This window comes from Mytilus californianus, unplaced genomic scaffold, assembly GCF_021869535.1.
Source record: "Mytilus californianus isolate M0D057914Y unplaced genomic scaffold, xbMytCali1.0.p SCAF_4, whole genome shotgun sequence".
Taxonomy (NCBI): Eukaryota; Metazoa; Mollusca; class Bivalvia; order Mytilida; family Mytilidae; genus Mytilus; species Mytilus californianus.
In genome coordinates, this window is record NW_026262690.1 from 121344713 (window position 1) to 121364926 (window position 20214).

General features: G+C 32.6%; 1 protein-coding gene across 1 annotated transcript in view; it reads left to right on the forward strand.

Moving 5' to 3' along the window:
- Nucleotides 1–12369, forward strand: part of LOC127739266 (WD repeat-containing protein 43-like) — a 32127-nt gene extending 19758 nt beyond the window's left edge. The window contains exons 13-17 of the mRNA XM_052250920.1: nucleotides 4026–4089; nucleotides 6295–6408; nucleotides 6735–6804; nucleotides 7204–7262; nucleotides 7719–12369. Of these exons, the coding sequence (XP_052106880.1) occupies nucleotides 4026–4089; nucleotides 6295–6408; nucleotides 6735–6804; nucleotides 7204–7262; nucleotides 7719–7877 (466 nt within the window). The 3' untranslated portion in view covers nucleotides 7878–12369. The remainder of the gene's footprint in view (nucleotides 1–4025; nucleotides 4090–6294; nucleotides 6409–6734; nucleotides 6805–7203; nucleotides 7263–7718) is intronic.
- Nucleotides 12370–20214: the final 7845 nt, after the last annotated feature.

A 20214-nucleotide genomic window follows, 5' to 3' on the forward strand; every position in this document is an offset into this window, starting at 1 on the left:
ATCCTTATCAGTGGCGGATCCAGAACTTTTCATGAAGGCGGGGGGGGGGGGGGGGGGGGGGGGGGGTTGGCTCCAGTCATGCTTCAGTGATTCCCCATATAATCAACCAAATTTTTCCCACAAATTGGATCCGCCTATGCTAATATTTTTCATAATCCGGTACATGATAATTGGGTTGTTGCAAAGAGAACATTTATAAATACAAAAAATATATCACAAGGATAATATTTCTACCCCGTTATTTTAAAATCAGGCGATAACACAGCAGTACACAAACCTGTTTACGTTCGTAGTAAAACATAGTACATTCCATTGTCGGTCACCTGTGTCAATTCACGTGCACACTACGATTGTTGTTGTATTTGAATCTTTCGGCCAATGAAATGGGACATTACAAGTTGTTTGTTTGTGTTACACCAGAATGTTATCAATGAATTATCAAATGCTAAACTGCAGTGTAAAATTGAAAACATTATTTACAAATAATAAAAAAATGGAATACTCTCCTGTTCTTTTGAGCCTTCCGAATAGCATTAGTTATGTCCGTGTCTAGTGCATCTGCTCCTTCTAAAGACATTGTTATTTCAAGAATGAACAAGAATGTGTCCATAGTACACGAATGCCCCACCCGCACTATCATTTTCTATGTTCGTGTGCGGGATTTTCTCGCTGCCTTGAAGACCTTTTGGTGACCTTCGGCTTTTATCTGCTCTTTGGTCGGGTTGTTGTCTCTTTGACACATTCCCCATTTCCATTCTCAATTTTATTAGTGGACCGTGAAATTGGGGTCAAAACTCTAATTTGGCATAATAATTAGAAAGATCATATCATAGGGAACATATGTACTAAGTTTCAAGTTGATTGGACGTTAACTTCATCTAAAACTTCTTTGACCAAAAACTTTAACCTGAAGCGGGACAGACGAACGAACGGACGTACAGATGCATAGACCAGAAAACATAATGTCCGTTCTTACGAGAAAATTTCAGGGACTGAATTTTCGGCTCTCTCTTGACACCTTTTGCGAGTATGGCCCGTGTTATGAGAGAGCAATATCTCTTGCACGTAAAAGACACCCTTGTAGATTTCGAAAAAGAGCAGGCTAATGCCGCTACAAGGCAGCACTCGCAAAGTGGAAAGGGATTAATATAAGTTGCAATAACTTGTTTCCCAATCCTCTATAAATAAATATGTTTAAACTAACATAATGTCCATAAATGGGGCATACAAAGATCTAAATGAATTGCTGTCTAACTTCTACATTTTGACATTTCGAGATCGTTTTCGTGTGTATTTTGTATTTTTTATCTGTTCTAAAACAGTCCCAGGATTTTGAAGGCGGAAAGTTTACCCTTAGCAATAAATAAATAAAAACTTTAATCTACAACATTATTTATCAGAAAGAAATATATATATATATATATATATATATATTTTAAATATATTTGCCACTGGACTTGTAACCAGTTTTCACGCTTAACCACAAGTCCTATGGCTATGGCTTGTAAAATTGCTTTCGGGCTTGTAAAAGTCTTCTCTACAAGCCACAGAATCCAACTAAAATTTTAAAAAAATTGAGCTTCTGGCTCGTGGACTCCAAAGTTAAGCGTGAAGGCTGTGTAACGACAAACTTCCAATCAGTCCAAAGTGAGTAGAAATATGTCAGTTAGTAATTTGCTTTAGACATGTTAGAACGAAATCATACTTTTAATTTTAACATTTAAAAAGTTAGGGGAAGTTTGCATCTTTAAAACTTTGTGTGATATATATTTAATAAAATCGCGTCGAAGACAATAATCAGACAGTCCAATGACGTCCTATCTTTTTGAAATTAATGCATTAAAGTACATTAATTACATATGATGTTTGCAATCAATTTAAATTGCTTTGTCTTGTAAACTATTATTCAACAATCAATGAAAATAATTAAAAATGTAACCGCAACAGTTATCCAAGTGTTCAATTAACACACTTCTGTTTACCTGTTGACGTTTAAACTGGACACAAATTTGTTTATAATAGTAGGTGTGTGTTGTCTAATACATTTTGTATTTAGGACAACCAGTCATGCGTTCTCAAACATCTCGGGGTAATGATTGACAGGTATTGTAATCTATGTAACATATAAATCGGGGTACAATAAAGGATAGCATGTTTTCAATTAGTAAAAACAGTTCACTTTTTATAGGAAGACAAAATTAAAATATTTTCTGTTGAATCAACACAAGTAATGTAATTATCACAATATAAATTTGTTATAAATAAACAAGTGTTTAAATTTTTATTTAAAATTCTACACACAGACCTTGATAGACCTCGTTGCTTGTCTTAATTGCTCTCACTAAAGATAGCAAACTTCAGTATTGGAATTGATTTTAAAATCTTAAATTCCCAATAATAGACTGTCAATGCTGACTTCGCAGATCAACGGGAAATTATCTAGGTGACATGTCGCGATCATTTAATTGTATGTGTTCATAAGAAATATCAGTAAACTTAAATTAATGTCCATCACGGAATTGAGGGATACACGTTTTCCATTATAGCTGCAGAGTAGAAACCTGACAAATTCTTCAAGTCAAGCCCAACAATTTTTTTCACTAATGACATTATCCATATACTTCTGTGTTTCCGTGACCAATATGTATTTAGTTTTCCGGGACAAGGACCAAAAATAGACATAACTGATTTATTTTACTAAACATGGCAATTAAAGACGAATTTAATTTGATAAAAAAAAATCACATTCTGACCCAAACTATCGGTTAACGTTATGTATCTATCATAGCTATAAGTTCAATTTACGTTTTTTGTTTTACGTAAAACGACTTCCATTCATAGATATTTGCAGTTGAGTATTGCAAAGGTACCACGTGTATTCATCGTTTACATTGGTCGTATTAAAATAGATTTTTATTATTGACCAATGAAAAAAAATCGATAGTTATTTCATCAGAAAAGCAATGCTTAAAAGCGTTTCGTATTTGTATTTCGATCTTTCCCCTTAATTTGAAAAAACCTGCAACACTGATAAAAGAAAACGAAAAAAGATGTTATCATCTAAACCAGCGACATTTTATATTATATGTCTCTGTCTTAACCATAGATCTATACTATCTGTTTCTGTCTTCATTTACAGGTAACTATATTTTCAAAAACATCGGAAATAAGATGGTTAAGTTTAACAGATTCTGATTTGCATTGAATATATATATATATATATCTGTTCTACATTTTAACGATGTATTTATAACCGTCGCTCACGCTTCACTGGTTCTATTGACGACTCAATACACATCAGTTTTATCGGACAAACAGCTAATTCCCGTCGACACGATAAATCATGTGTATTAACTGAAACACTTTTAAAAATACTATAGCTTATGTTAAATAATACACACGTCGTTCGCGCGAGTTATTAAAGGGACATCGTTATCTAAGAGTATGAGAGGGATTACGGCAAACATCTAAAACGCCGGACGAAAGTCTAAAAATACAGCAAACGTCTAAAGTCAGAGGAGGACGTCTATTTCTGTGTCAAACATCTATAATTACGAATTATGGTTATTTATTAACCATAATCTGGCGTTCTTGCCATTAATCGGGCACTATAACCATATGGCTTTCCTAGTGTATGATCTCTAATTTTAATGCCAAATTTTTTACTACAATTTCACGGTCCACTGAACATAAAAAATGATAGTGTGAGTGGGGCATCCATGTACTAGGAACACATTCTTGTTTTGGCAATATTACCAATCATTTCTCTGGTTCAAGAACTAGCATTACAATCAATAAATGGAGATGTTGGATATTTGTCCATGTGACAACAACCCACTGATAATAATAACAAAGACATCTATCTTACAATGTTCAACAAAAGCCAGGTGTCTGTACAATATGTCAATCTCTAAATCATCTCCAGTTTAAAGATTAAAAATAGACTTTACAAATATCTGCCTTTAACATCTGATTTGGTCAAATAATAAAAAAACATTCTAATTAGATTTGTTTATTTATTTCAGTTCATCAAAGATTCTGAGATGGATAAAAACACTGCTGACAATTCATACTTCATATCTTATGACAGTAAGTAAAGAACTGGTATGATAGAAAAAATCAAGAGGATTTGGTCAAAAAAATTTGTAGGCGGGAAAGGAGAAATGAGTTCGGGTTTTGAAATTTAAAACACACAGAAATTATGTGTTTAAGCAGAATTTTATGATTTAGATTTGTTGATGGAATTTGAAAGAATAGATTTGATTTGATTTGATTTTTGGTGTTTTAATGCCACTTTTAAGCACCCCTTTTGGGCTATTTCGTGGCGGCCAGTTTTTATTGGTGGAGGAAGACGGAGTGCCCGGAGAAAACCACAGACCTTCGATAGGAAAACTGACAATCCTAGTCAATTAAGATTGGAGTCGAGTGCACCCGCAGGAGCGGGGTTCGAACTCACAACCTCAGTGTTGACTGGCTAGTGATTACAGTAGTAACTACTTAGACCACTCGGCCACCGAGGCCCCCTGAAAGAATAGAAGGTTCATCTTTAAATGCATTTGGGGGGGGGGGGGGGGGGGGGAATACAGAAAGTTTTCTTGAGCCTTTAGTTTTATTTAAGAATCATGTCTTCATTTCTTATTCAGATTTTTGTCGAGCCTGCGACTTTTGTCGCAGAAAGCTCGACATAGGGATAGTGATCCGGCGGCGGCGTTAGCTAACTTCTTAAAAGCTTTATAATTTAGAAGGTGGAAGACCTGGATGCTTCATACTTTGTATATGGATGCCTCATGTTACAAAGTTTCCGTCAGTCACATGTCCAATGTCCTTGACCTCATTTTCATGGTTCAGTGACTACTTGAAAAAAAAGTTAAGATTTTTTTGTAATGTTAAATTCTCTCTTATTATAAGTAATAGGATAACTATATTTGGTATGTGCGTACCTTGCAAGGTCCTCATGCCTGTCAGACAGTTTTCACTTGACCTCGACCTCATTTCATGGATCAGTGAACAAGGTTAAGTTTTGGTGGTCAAGTCCATATCTCAGATACTATAAGCAATAGGTCTCGTATATTCGGTGTATGGAAGGACTGTAAGGTGTACATGTCCAACTGGCAGGTGTCATCTGACCTTGACCTCATTTTCATGGTTCAGTGGTTATAGTTAAGTTTTTGTGTTTTGGTCTGTTTTTCTTATACTGTATTCAATAGGTCTACTATATTTGGTGTATGGAATGATTGTAAGGTGTACATGTCTAGCTGGCAGATGTCATCTGACCTTGACCTCATTTTCATGGTTCAGTGGTTATAGTTAAGTTTTTGTGTTTTGGTCTGTTTTTCTTATACTGTATGCAATAGGTCTACTATATTTGGTGTATGGAATGATTGTAAGGTGTACATGTCTAGCTGGCAGGTGTCATCTGACCTTGACCTCATTTTCATGGTTCAGTGGTCAAAGTTAAGTTTTTTAGTTTTGGTCTTTTTTTCTATTACTGTATGCAATAGGTCTACTATATTTGGTGTATGGAATGATTGTAAGGTGTACATGTCTAGCTGGCAGGTGTCATCTGACCTTGACCTCATTTTCATGGTTCAGTGGTCAAAGTTAAGTGTTTGAGTTTTTTTTTCTAATACTGTATGCAATAGGTCTACTATATTTGGTGTATGGAATGATTGTAAGGTGTACATGTCTAGCTGGCAGGTGTCATCTGACCTTGACCTCATTTTCATGGTTCAGTGGTCAAAGTTAAGTGTTTGAGTTTTGGTCTTTTTTTCTAATACTATATGCAATAGGTCAACTATATTTGTTGTATGGAAGAATTGTTAGCTGTACATGCCTGCCTAGCATGGTTCATCTGACCTTGACCTCATTTTCATGGTTCATTGGTCAATGTTTAGTTTAGTTGGTTAATGTTAAGTTTATGTGACAGTTGTAATAAAGCTTTATATTTAGGACTATCAACATAATATCAATGATTAGTAAAGAAGGCGAGACATTTCAGTGTGTGCACTCTTGTTATCTTTGAAATTTATATCAGCAATATATAGTTAAAAAAAATGAGCTCTGATGTAACAGGAGTAATGCCCTTGGACATGAAATTTATATTAAATTGTAGTGTAAGCTATCTTCCACATACATCTACACTTCTTATATAAATAAAATGGAAAATTATTTTACTTTTCCTTGGGGAGAAAATATTTGCTGTGGCAGAGGACATTGGGATGCTCTTCCTTTATTATTGTTGATTGGTAAATTTGTTCTTGTATATTCAAAATTCTTGTATGTTTAATATTTTAGTTTCCTGATATGGTTGAAAATTTAAGTACCTTATACCAGATGATGGATTCAAGAACAATGATGTTTAACAAGTTGTCTCGCTTACAGGGGAAATTAGACCTGGTTTTATCACAGGTAAATAAAGATAAGATAACACATATATATTTTAAAAGACCGTCACGTAAATATATTTTTGTAAGGTTTCTAAAGATACATTTGAATAATAAATAGATGTTTTCAGTCAACAGTGTGGTAGGGGTATTTTACAGTGAATATTGTTGTATTAGAAAGTAAATCTTTGATGAAAAAAAAAATTGCAGTTTTTCTTGATTTTGGAATTGTTACAAATTCAATATTTGGTAATGAACAAATAGCTAGGTTTCAAGTGCATGCTTTGTATTTCCAGTTAACTAAATGTTTGCAAGGTCCGAAATCATTTTTATTATATATATATATTTAAGGTTACAGCACAAGACCAACCCGAAGTAGAAACCGAGTCATTAGAACAGCCATTATTAATGTATCAAGAAGGTAGGCAAGGTTTTGTTTTATTTATTCTAGCTCCTTTTATATTTATTATAAGTATTTATACATCCAGGCTTTCAAAATTATGGGTTTGAGCTCTCCTGATCAAATCACTTTGGAAACACTAAATTTGTATGGTGATATTTTGATTCTCAAAATTGTTGGATGGATTTTCGAAGATTACACACCGTATGTTCATGAAGCAAAATAGTTTTTGTCAGAGAAGTGGAGATATTTTTATTTGCATTTTAAAGGTATATTGGAAGTGAGGCTCTCAGTTTGTAATCTTTTTCTATTTTCTTGACTTTGTTTTGACAATGTAAATGTAATTGTTATATGTGAAATAATGTGTTGTAACATTTCTATACCTGCATTAACAGTAGAATTATCTCCCTTGTATTACAGAATCTTCAGATGAGGATTTTGGATTGGATGATTTTGCTCCAACACAGTCAGATACAGAGGTAAGATTTGTGTACAATGGTTATATTCAAAACATATAATTGTAAAGTTCTATATTCCTCTTTATCAGATCAGATAAAAAAAAATGTTCACTTTGAATAAACAATATTAGACCAGAGCATGGCCTTTAGATGTGGTGTAGATAATTACATTCTCGTTAAATTGGTAGATAGTTGTTTCAGTGGCTATTATATTAAATCTTCTTATTTCTAAATGTCATTCAAGAAATATTCTGTTTTCAAATGCCATAGAATAAAGTATTGATATTTTGTGGAGTGCTAGTTTTTACATTTATTTGACAACAGAAAGATGTTGCCATGAAGGAACAGTTAATTATACCTTAAAACTGTAAAATGAAACAGAACACTTATAAAAACAACATGAACAAACAAATTACAAATAAGAAAATTGTTATATAAATGATATATTGAGAAACCTTTTTTATTTGATACTTTAAGGATAATATAGATTTATTTGATGACAATGAAGAAGAGATGGATAAGACACCAGACCAACAGAATGGGGATGAGGAAGAGAAAGATTCTGATGATGATGATGACGACGAAATGGAAGATTCTCCCAAGGAAAATGGTGATGAAGAAATGGAGTCTGAATAATTAATGAGAAACAATAATGAAATGGTGCAATACAAATGGCTTCCCAAGCTGACTGACTCTGCTCCAAGGAACTGGAATAGATTCTGGGTTCTATTAACAGGAAGTGTATTCAAGGGCAGATAACTTATCTAAATTCTAAATATAGAATGTTTCTGCCAGAACTGTTCTTTGTAAGGTCAGAATGACTTCATTAAAAAGAGACTGTTATCATTACTTAAAGAACATTCTTTTCCTGGAATGATACAAAATTGTGACCTCAGGGGTTACCTTGTTTAATGAAATTTTAATTTAAAGGTGAAGAAGGATTTTATTATATTTTAAGAAGTCAAACAGTTTTGTGGGTGGTGAGTTGATTTAAAGTTTTAACCTCCAAAGGCATTTTCCAGTGATGATTAAGTGTTTGTCAAGAGTTACTTCCCTTTACAAATGAAATTGTCTTATGTCCATGGATAATAAGTATGCTTGTTAAGAGGTTGTAAATTGATGGAAAAAAAATAATAATAAAATTGATTTACATAATTTCTACAGCCTGATACTGGTAATTGCTTCCAATTACAAAAATGAATTTCCAGAACTCTAACCTGGAAGCTTCTTTGCAAACATCACATCATGCATAACAAGTTTATTGAATTTTGGCAAGACTTTGGTTTCCACATATTATCTTTTTAACCATATTTCCAACTTTGACTAAACTTTATTTGGTCGTGTACATTTAGGATGAAGAAGACCCCTATTGATTGTTGTTACTAGGTCAAATGTCAAGGTCAAAGCAACTGTTAAAAGACTGAAATCTGGGTAAAATTTTGGTTTCTGGAAAAATGAATATGCAGGTTTGTTCCAACATGAAGAGAATAGGAAACACTTAAGTTTTGATGTTTATATTGCCGCTTGATAAGTGTTGAAACACAAATAATAGTATTTATTGCTATTTTACGAAATTTTCCTTTGATCTTACCGACTGATAATTTCCTTTCTCAGCACAGTAGAGTGATATGAAAAATTATCGCTAGAAACTAAGGGCGCACATGGCGTTGTCAATGAAATTAACAATGTCGTCATTGGTAAAATAGCGATAAACAGATTATCATAGGTCATCTCAACTCGGTTGCTTTTCTCACTTTCGCCGTACCGGCTCAAGCGAGAAAATCAATCTCGTTGAGATGGCCAACGATAATCTATAATTATCATAATTATTAAATGGTGAAAATACTGTTAAAACCTGAGAGGGGTTTTATATGCATTAGTCTGTCTCTGATGGTTATCAGTTAGAAACTGGCATTAGATATGATAGTGGAAAAGATGTTTTATTTGTTAATCTATTCATTTCATGATAATTAGGAAAGGGTTATTTGTTTTATTAAAGAAAATTGTGTAAGCTTTGTAAATTGGCACTTGTTTTCTATTGTTCATAAGGTGCTAGATGATAGAGATAATTCTTATGTTATTGGTGCATAATATATACCTGAATTGTTGAAAAAAAGTATATGACTACAAATACATGTGGTCACACTTATACAGGTCTATAAAAAGAATTTTGTGGGTGTCTTATCCGTCAAATTCATATACTTAGTATTCAGACAGGTAGAGTATGAATAATGTTGTCTCCCACCAGTTCATACTGGACTGTTGGATCAGTTAATTATGGAATAATTTGCGAAAGAATTCAAATATGGAAAAATTTTCAAAAAGTGACGGCAAAGCACATGAGAGAATTTTAGTGTTGTTCAGTCAGGAGTTGAATATTATTGATATTTTAATTTGGACTAGTTATTCTTTTTTTGTTACATTGTCTTTTTCTATATGCATTCTGGGTTCAGTTTGATAGCATTAACCATGTCCTGATGTCACCTATTACTGTATGACATCGGAGGAGTGAAGTTATCAGTTTTCTTACCGGAACCAATGTTATAAATCAGTAAATGTAAATATTAGTAGACACAAAGGGCATTTTGTTATTTAGTCATCAGAGTTTTTGGGAAAAAATTGTACCTGTCAGGTTATAAATCACATCTGGTTCTGCCATGAGACACATGCTTCACTGGACTTGATAGGAGGGTTTGTCTCTCATGCTGTGTGCATGCAGTAGATTTGCCCTAGAACTTGTAGTGTAAGCCTTTACATTCTACATTTATTGGTTGTTGGACAGATCTGTCCTTTGAAATTCATTAAATTTGTTCTTTGGTCTTTTGGTTGATAGTTGTCTCATATACCACCAGTGTTCTCCCCAGGAATTTTGGATAGCATCACATTTGGCATAAAAAAAAATTGTATTTATTTTTTCAATGTCATTTGTTGCGTCGCGGCGATGCTCTCTTTCTTTTAAGTTATGTTGATTTTTTTCAATTCATAACTGAGAATACAATTAAAGTATAACTGTTCTTTTAGTTTATTTCTTTAATATTCATTTATAGTTACAGAATTATATTTTTCTTGTTAGAAACTACCAACTAAAAATCTAGTACAAAAGAGAACTTCTTTTATATCAAAAAGGAAAAGAAAGTATCATATAGTAATACCATTTCAATTAAAAACTATTCTGTTTATCATGTTTATGAAACTCATTATTTCCTGGGACTCAATGTATCAGTACCAGTTGTTTCAAACAGATATATGTTTTTAACATTGTTAAACTACTTTAATCAGTAAATTAATTGAAACAATGCGTTTACATAGAAATAAATACATTTTGCAAGGAGATCTAACAAATAGTCTGAAAATTCATGTGGAATGAGTAGCTTTCCCTATTGGGATCATTATTATTCTGTCAGCTGTGCCGTTTCTGCGTCTGTAGTTATTACCGTAAAAATGCGGATTTTGATCATAGCTGGTCCGCTTCCGATCCGTAATTAGTACAAATATATCAATGGCGGTCGAAGAAAAATTTACGAAAATAAACAATGTTTGAGAAGCGAATTGGATGAATATATCACGATTTTACTGTAATAAATAGATGAAACATTACCTAAAGGCAATTTTCATTCACGTTCTAATGAAGTATAGAACTTATTTTGCCCAGAATCGAAATGTTTTATGTACGCTCTCGAGTACCGGAATGGGAAGAAAACACTTCTTTACAGGTTGTTAGTTTGAAATAACAAACGACCAGCCTGTTAATTATAGTTCGCTCGTTTTTTTTTCTTCTCTTAGAAGACGGATTTGCCTTGATTCAAACGTAGATTTCGAATTGTTTATGATTTTCTGGATGTCAAAATTTTGCAATTGGGCCACGTGTTATCAGTCATGTCATAAGTGCCAGCTTGGGGTATTCGTATCCAAACAGTTATCACCCAAAGGGCAATTAACACCTATTTAATCAATCTTAATTGCCTCTTATGTCCGATTTGAAGGGATTACAATTAAAGGTGATATAATTTTTATGATCACAAGCGGCAATTCGATGAAAGTTCGGAATTTAGGACATCGATATTGCGGCAATGTATAGAGCAGACAAGAAAAAAATAGCGTCCTCGAAATAATTATAGTGTAACGGTAAAAAATTATAGCATCGCGGGGCCGCGACGCTAAAACGGCCTGGGGAGATCACTGACCACATCTTATATTGTAAAACAATTCTTGGTGACCAGCTGAGTTATATTTACTCAAACCTGGCAAGAGGACAGAAACATTACATACTATTGTGTGGTTTGTCATTTTTTTAAAGCAAATTGTAAATCTTTAATGATACTCTGAATGAATTGAAATAAATCACTGGTAAATAGAATTATTTCATTTTAATTTATTTATTTTAACAACATAATTTCACCAACAGGTGGGCCATCTTGTGTTCATTTACACCTACATGTGCATTTGTAACATGTGTTTCTTGACAGAAAAAAGAAATGAGGCATTTAAACCCCTAAAAGAGAGGAGGGAACTTTTACAGGCTGTTTTGGATTGTTTTACATCTGTCCAAGAGAATCACATATATGTAGATTTTTGTATGATACATAATTGATAGTCTAACTGCCACTATGTAAATTATTTTATCTTTATCACAGCCAAAATAATATAAGCATTAACCACTTTTCTTCCAAGAGGTAAATTCTATTTTAATTTTGTGATGACTTTTTTTGTTTAAACTATCCAAACCATAATTGCTGAGGTAGAAAACTGGTAAATTGATGGTTAAGTTACCAGATCATTATTAATTTCAATACATAACGAATACTTAAATAGCTCTAAGTAAAATTCTAATTGAACTAACCAGTCAAAGTTTATTAAATATTGTGTAAATTTGAGTGTATAGTTATACATTTATAGACTGCAAATAAAAGTCAATCATGGCCACTGATCTATAAATGCCATACATAAAAATTGTCATGTCCTTGATCATGTTATAAATAGTCAGACATTTTTTTATGAATGAATTAGTATGTAATAAAAGTTTTATTGTTATTGTTGATGTGTACATTTTGTTAATGATGATGTAAAAACAATATATAAATCATGCTAAAATATTAAGTCAAAAAGTCAATAAAAATATTCAGATAAATATTTGTTGTTATTTTAATGGAAGGCTGGAAGCAAAACAAAAGAAGTTTTAGAAACGGAACAGATGAGGAGGCACTTAAAACCATAAATAGTAAAATATACAACATTAATTTAAGGGCAAAAACAAACAAACAAAAAAAGAAAAACAATAGTCCACAAAACAATGCAGGGAAACTAAAGATTAAATGACTTGAAAATAACAAAACCGAGATGAACTCTTGGGCTGTTCCTGCTCTATAAAATCACCCATTGCATTGTTCCTGACCTGCAAAAATATTGTAAAGGTGTGAGTGAGTGAGTTGTGTAGATTCTGTTTACCTAAATGAAAGATACCCATGGTATTTGTGACAATTTTTACTAGTTTCATGTTTTTGCCTTATTTTTTTGAAAACTCTAGTTGATAAGACAGTAACTGTAAACAGCAAAAATGATCAGCAATGCAAGATATATAAAATTATGCACATGATTGAAACCATCAGACAACTCTTTATAGGAGTTATTACCCTTAAATGACAATATTTGACTTATTTTTGTGTTTTTATACGACCGCAAAAAAATTTTGAGGTCGTATATTGGTATGACGTTGGCGTCGTCGTCCGGCGTCGTCGTCCGAATACACAATGGTTTTCGCACTCTAACTTTAGTTTAAGTGAATGGATCTCTATGAAATTTTACCATAAGGTTCAATACCACAATAGGAAGGTGGGGATTGATTTTGGGGGTTATGGTACCAACAGTTAAGGAATTAGGGGCCAAAAATAAGCATTTTTGTAACTTCCAGACATAACTTGTGTGTTAGCATATGGATCTCTTTGACATTGTACCACAAGATTCCATATCACAAAGGGTCAATGCTGGGATTGATTTTGGGGTTAATTGCCTCAAAATTTTAGGAATAAGGGGCCAAAAGGGGGCAAAAAACAAGCATTTTTCTAGTTTCATGACAATAACTTGTGTGTAAGTGTATGGATCTTTCTGAAATTTTACTACAAGGTTCCATTTCACAAAGGGAAAGCTGGAATTGAGTGTTGTGGTAATTGCCCAAAACGTTTAGTAATAAGGGGCCTAAAAAGGGGTTTAAAATAAGCATTTTTTAGTTTCTAGACAATAACTTGTGTTCAAGTGTATGGATCTCTCAAAAATTGTATTACAAGGTACCATACCACAAAGGCAAGGCTGTTATTGAGCTTGGTTTGGGGGGAAAGGGGGGTGGGGGTGATGAATCATAAGGGGGGGGCGGGGGTAAAAAAAGGGGTAATTTTTTTTTTTCATTTTTTTTTTTTTTAAATTTACATTTTAAGTTAGTTATTTTTTATCACGAAGAGAAAGTAGGAATTGAGTTTTGGGGTTAATTGCTCAAACATTTATGAATAAGGGGCCAAATATTGGTCAAAAATAAGGATTTTTTTAGTTTGCAACAAAAACTTGTGTTCAAGTGTATGGATCTCTGTGAAATTGTATTGCAATGTACCATACCACAAATTGAAGGTTGTGATTGAGGTGGGGGATGATGAATCAAAAGGGGGTTGAAAAAATGTGTGGGAGGTAGGATTTTTTTTTTTCCTTTTTTTTTCTTTAAAATTTTCCATTTAAAGATGGTTGTTTCAGATTTATATATGAAAGAAAATAATAATGATACGGTTATATATCATGAGGAATTGAAATTTAAAATTATGTATATTGGAAATTTAGGTTACATTGGAAAGTAATAATTGGCTTTGGGGGGGTGGGGTGGTTATGGCTCTAATGTTTAAGGAATAAGGGGAAAAAAGGTTAAAAAACAAGGGTTTCCATTTTAATAGACAAATAATTGAGTAAAGAACATTATTTAAAAGCAGTGTAAGGTTGGTAATTCAAACTCATTTAAATATCTCATCTACACTGCTTTTAAATTATGTAAATTGGAAATTTGCCAATAACTTTATTGTTAATAAATGCATTGGAAATTTGCCAACAATTTTAGTGTAATAAACTTCATTAGAAATTTGCCAATATAAAATTTTGCTGATGAAGGTTTTTTGTTTACCTTTAGCCTTGACTATGAAGTCATTTTCTATTTTTATAGCCTTATGATGTAGTTGAATTATTTAATACTTTTATGATGTGTTTAAATGGGGTTTTATCATGTTTATGGTTGCAAATTTATTGTTTTAGTATAATAAACTCCATTTAAAATTTGCCAATAAAAAAAATTTTTGTTTATTTTTAGCTATGATTATGATGTCATTTTCTATTTTACTTTTATGGTTGCAAAGAAATTTTTATTTTTAGATATTACTGTTAAATGATGCTGATTAAGGTTTTTGCTATGTTAAGCCATGACTATGATGTCATTTTCTATTTTAATATCTGTTATGATGTATTTAAATGGGCTTTTATGGTTACAAAGGAATTTTATTTTTAGATATTACTATAAAATGTTGCTGATGCTGATTAAGGATTTTGTTTATTTTTAGCCATGACTATGATGTCATTTTCTATTTTAATACCTTTATGATGTAATTTCCATTTTTAGATATTACTGTTAAATGATGCTGATTAAGGGTTTTTTGCTATGTTTAGCCATGACTATGATGTCATTTTCTATTTTAATATCTTTATGATGTATTTAAATGGGCTTTTATGGTTACAAAGGAATTTTATTTTTAGATATTACTTTAAATGTTGCTGATTAAGGATTTTTGTTTATTTTTAGCCATGACTATGATGTCACTTTCTATTTTAATACCTTTATGATGTATTTAAATGGGCTCCCATGTATTTAGATTTTTGATTATTTATACATGTTACCAAATTGGTCCACATTGAACAAAAACGGTCCAAATTTCAACTTTATTACATTACATCAAACATTGAATTCTACATATTCTTTGATATATTGAAATTAACAAACAATTTAGTTTATGGATATTCCACCATAATAGGTAAATTAAATTTTTTCCAGTTCTTACACCACATTCATCCTGTGTCAGAAACCTATGCTGTGTCAAATATTTAATGACAATCCAAAGTCATAGCTGTATCAAGCTTGAATTTTGTGTCCATACTTGCCCCAACTGTTCAGGGTTCGACCTCTGCGGTCGTATCAAGCTGCGCCCCAGCGAAGCATTTTATTGTAGATTATGATTATCTCTAAAATTAATAATAGAAAGGCAGATAAAGCAACAGCAAAAAATTATCAATAATAAAAAGATTATAAAAAAATGCTAATCTGATTTAAACCTTTTGCCAACTTATCCAGGATAGAAACTAAAAGAGAGGCTAAGGATACCAAAGGGACATTCAAACTCATAAGTCGAGAATAAACTGACAACGCCATGGCTGTAAAAGAAAAAGACAAGACAAACAACAGTACACAAAATACAACATAGAAAACCAAAGACTGAGCAACACGAACCCCACCGAAACTGGTAGGTCCCATTCGGGGGAAAGGGGACAAGATTATAGTTACTACAATTGGAACATCTGTCGTCATCTGTGAAACATATACCATAATGGTCAACCAACTAATGATGGCGTCCATAAAATTTACGAAGGGATGATTCAACTTCACCACTTAGAACTCTTGATTTAATTACTTCCTTGTGAGCAGCAACCCTCTATCAAGGAAATACGTGCCCAGGAGTATCGTATCAATTGGGAAATATTCATCCGTATGCAGGCCCTGCTGGAATGTTGCTACATAGAAATGGAAAGTTCACAATTCGGAAGCTGCAATCATTTCTTTTGTCATAAAGTTTTGTTTACAACTGACACTCATTGTCAGTTTCTAAATGTAAGTCAAGATATGAGGAAGACTTAACTGTTTCTGTTGTATCCTTTATTTCAAGTTCGATGGGATAGATGCGTTCAACATAGGCGCAAAATTTTGAATTATTTAATGAACGAACATCTATATAGCGGAAAGTGAAGTTAAAGGATACTGCTTACTTCTTTTTATTCTTCCTAAGAAGTTCCTGTATGGGAAGTCAGCCTGATGAATAAAGGAACAAGTTGGCAAGAAAAGGAGCACAGTTGGTTCCCATGGGAATGTCGATTGTTGAAAAAACACCTCCTCCAAATGTAACAAATATGTTGTCAATCAAGAAATAAAGCATCTTGATATTTGAATCGGAGCGATTATTTAAGTACAATTTATCAGCAATACTACAAAAATATAAAATGATAGAAACCATCAATTGACTCCATTTTAGAGTTTTTGTCCCTCTAATGATGTTATTTATGATTTTTTTGTCACCTGACATGAACAGTTTTTGCCAGATTTATATAAAACTTAGATCATAGGTTTATATCTGCAATGTAACGGACAAGTTTGAAAATCAGTACCAATCAATTATTTTTAAAACAGTTATGCCCCTTAGAAATATTAATCATATGGAAAACTGCATTGTTAGCGCTCTCGTGTGTACAATTCTTGCCAGATTTTTATGAAACTTATATCATAGGTTTATATCAGATATGTATTAAACAATTTTGCAAATCAGTGCTGATCAAATATTTTTAAAAGAGTTATGCCCTTGGAAATATTAATAATATCGAAAATTGCAATTGCATTTGCTCCTAAGCTTTCATTTCTCTTAAGATATTTATAAAAAGTTTTAAAGAACTAAAAAAAAAAATGTTTTTTTTTTAAATTTTGCCCGTAGATAGATAAAATATGGGGGACATTGGAACTCTGTTCTTTAATTTTTTTTTGAAAACTACTGGATATGTAGAGAGAAATTTAAAAGAATATATTTGATAAAAAGCAAATTGAGATCTAAAAATAGTTTCTGGTAGTCTTTGTTATTGTAATAATTTTATTACGGATTGGTGAGGAGGGTTTCGCCAAAAAATGATCCCGATTTTATTCGTAAACCAACTTCTGTGATCATGGTATTGAAGAAAAAATGATTTATTTCCTTTATTTAAACTTGAATGGCTGAAAATTAGTGATTTGTTTCTGAACATGTGAAATACATTTTTTGCAAAAAATTCCATATTTTTACCAGATGAGCAATTAAAGCTCATAGGACCCTCTTGTTTCAGCTTACATTAAAATAAAATTCATAGTCGTAGGTCATGCTTGGTAAAATACATTGATGAATCACCTGCACTTAACATTTTCGAAAATGGTTGGATTCTAATCAAACCAGCTAATATTTTAACATCATCTAAACATATGTTGTCTAATGGGAGCGCGTTTGCCTCCAATGACTTGAAAATTGGTATTGAATGCTTATTCCCTTATCACATGGCATTTAGTGGTAAGAGCAAAGCCTGGTCCGCTAGGGATTTGAATAATGTGCCCAGGATAAGGTGATGTGTCTTCCTGTGGAATGCTACCACGTGAACTGTCATTTGGTCTTTGGTGCAGAGTTGTCTCATTGGCAATCAGACCACATCTTTTTTTTTATAGCTAGTTGAAAAAATCTGGCTTAGAATTTCGGTCTTGTTAAAAGTAGGGTTTACATCATATCACTTCAACATTGTTTCGTCCTGAATTGCATGTGCTATTTGCAACTGGACGTTAAACCCCAATACATCAATCCATGGTTCAGGATCAAATCTTCAGTGTCGAGATTACTTGTAATAACTAGCTATTTTACCTTCGCATTCACTTGGATTTTCTTAACTATTATCATTGTAATTTTTACTTTTTCATGCATGGGACTATCGACTGTTGATGGTTTCCTAATGACATGCAATGACATACTTGTTTGTGGCATTTTAATACAATATCAAAATGAGATGTGGTATGATTGCTTACTGCTAGTAACTATCTATGAAAGATCAAAGGACAAGGATACGAATGTCTGAATTGGTCGTTTCTTTTAAAATTTCTTCCAAACACAAACCATTGATGCAAATTGAATCATAAACAGCCAAGTTGGAAGGCCAAATCACTTACGAAGTTGAAACCAAAAGTTTCAAAGGTTATTCCAAATCTGTGGCTACGACAACTGTGTGTGGGGGTAAACAAAGCTCTGTGTTTCAAATAATATAAATAAGAAGGTGTGATATGAGTGCCAATGAGACAACTATCCATCCAAGTCACAATGTGTAAAAAGTTAACAATTATAGGTCAAAGTACGGCCTTCAACACGGAGCCTTGGCTCACACCGAACAGCAAGCTATAAAGGACCCCAAAAAGACTAGTGTAAAACAATTTAAACAGGAAAACATACGGTCTAATCTATATAAAAAACGAGAAACACTTATGAACCACACCAACAACGACAACCACTGAACAACAGGCTCCTGACTAAGGACAGGTGCAAAAAAATGCAGCGTGTTTAAACGTTTTAACAGGCGCTAACCTTCACCCTAACTTGAAACAGTGGTATAACATTACAACATAAAAAGACACACAATAAAATATCAATTGAAATGGTACCAATTGAAATGGCTTAACTCGATCAAAAAGACTACACAAAAACAAGTAAATATATAAAATATATACTGAACGAATAAGTTTGATCTATGACACAATATAAATAAAAAAGACGTTTCAATGTCAAAAAGACAACTTTAACCTAGGACAAAATGGCGTTAAATAAAGTAACGTACACAGGTAAATTTAAATATAATAAATTTGTTATACATAGTGCGAGTACAGAAGTGAAATTTTTTCGTCATACTAAATACTTATCAAAAGTGGTACATATTTAAAATAGTAAGAAGAGATATAACACAAAATAAGTAAACATTGAATAACAGAAATGCATTACAAATTGTGTCAATAGGTCAAATTAACACGAAAGTACGATTTGAGAGTACTCGCTGTTATTGAAAGCTAGTCAAAAGCCAAAAACAATTAATAATAAAAAATCATGCATCAGAGACTAAAATCAATTAAAACACATCCCAGGCAGGGATTTAGTGTTTTAACGCCATGGACAGTCAAGGAAGACATGACTAGTGCAATGTCAAAATAAAAGTAACGACAGGCAGTAGGATAGTTAGGATTTAACCTTATAATAAATATGTATGGTGTTATGTATAGATAAAACAATTTCTAATTAGAAAATAAACGTGGATGTGTATATATACATCCCAAAAAAAATGTTTGCAAACCATCCCTATTTATTAATAATATTGCACTCCCGATATATTTCTTAAACAGGTTTGAATCTTTGATCTGTATTTCACTAAGGTACACAAAGATTTAGATCCAATGACCTCCGGGATCTTTTTGCAGTTTCATACAATAAAATGGTTACCGACAAGAATTTTAACCTTCATACGTGATTTCTTTCAACCAACTCATCTTCATTAGCCGTGTTAAGATACGATAGTTTTCTCCGCACTTCTTTTGAAGCCACCATTTCCTATTCTATCCTCTCGAGGATGAAAATGACCCTTGGATATGGAATATCATAACACAAATTAACGGTTCTGTATTTTAAATGCTTAAGTTAAATCCTACGTGCTACATTTTAGGAACATACTAATACAATAAATTTTTGAGGTGGGATAAATTTACCAAAAAAATAATCGCGAATCTGTAATGATTGAAATTGACTCTGTAAAAGTGCAACTGAGGACATTTAATCCTTAGAAGTATAAAGTTTGTATATATGCAGTCTGACGTTGATATGGCTTGGTGCTTTTTACGGTACCGTAGTATAATTCAATAGTGTGAAGTTTGAACATTCTTAGGGAATCTAGACAATGGCAAGCATAAAACATGTGATTCTAATTTGGTTTTAATAAGATAAGACTAATTTATTATGTCTTGTAAGTGTGTCGACAAAAAGGTGATTGACAACAACAAAATATATCATCACTAGTTTTTACGCAGTGAAAATTTATCTAGTGTTTTACATATTATGTAATAGTTATCCCATGAGGACGCGGTGTGTCA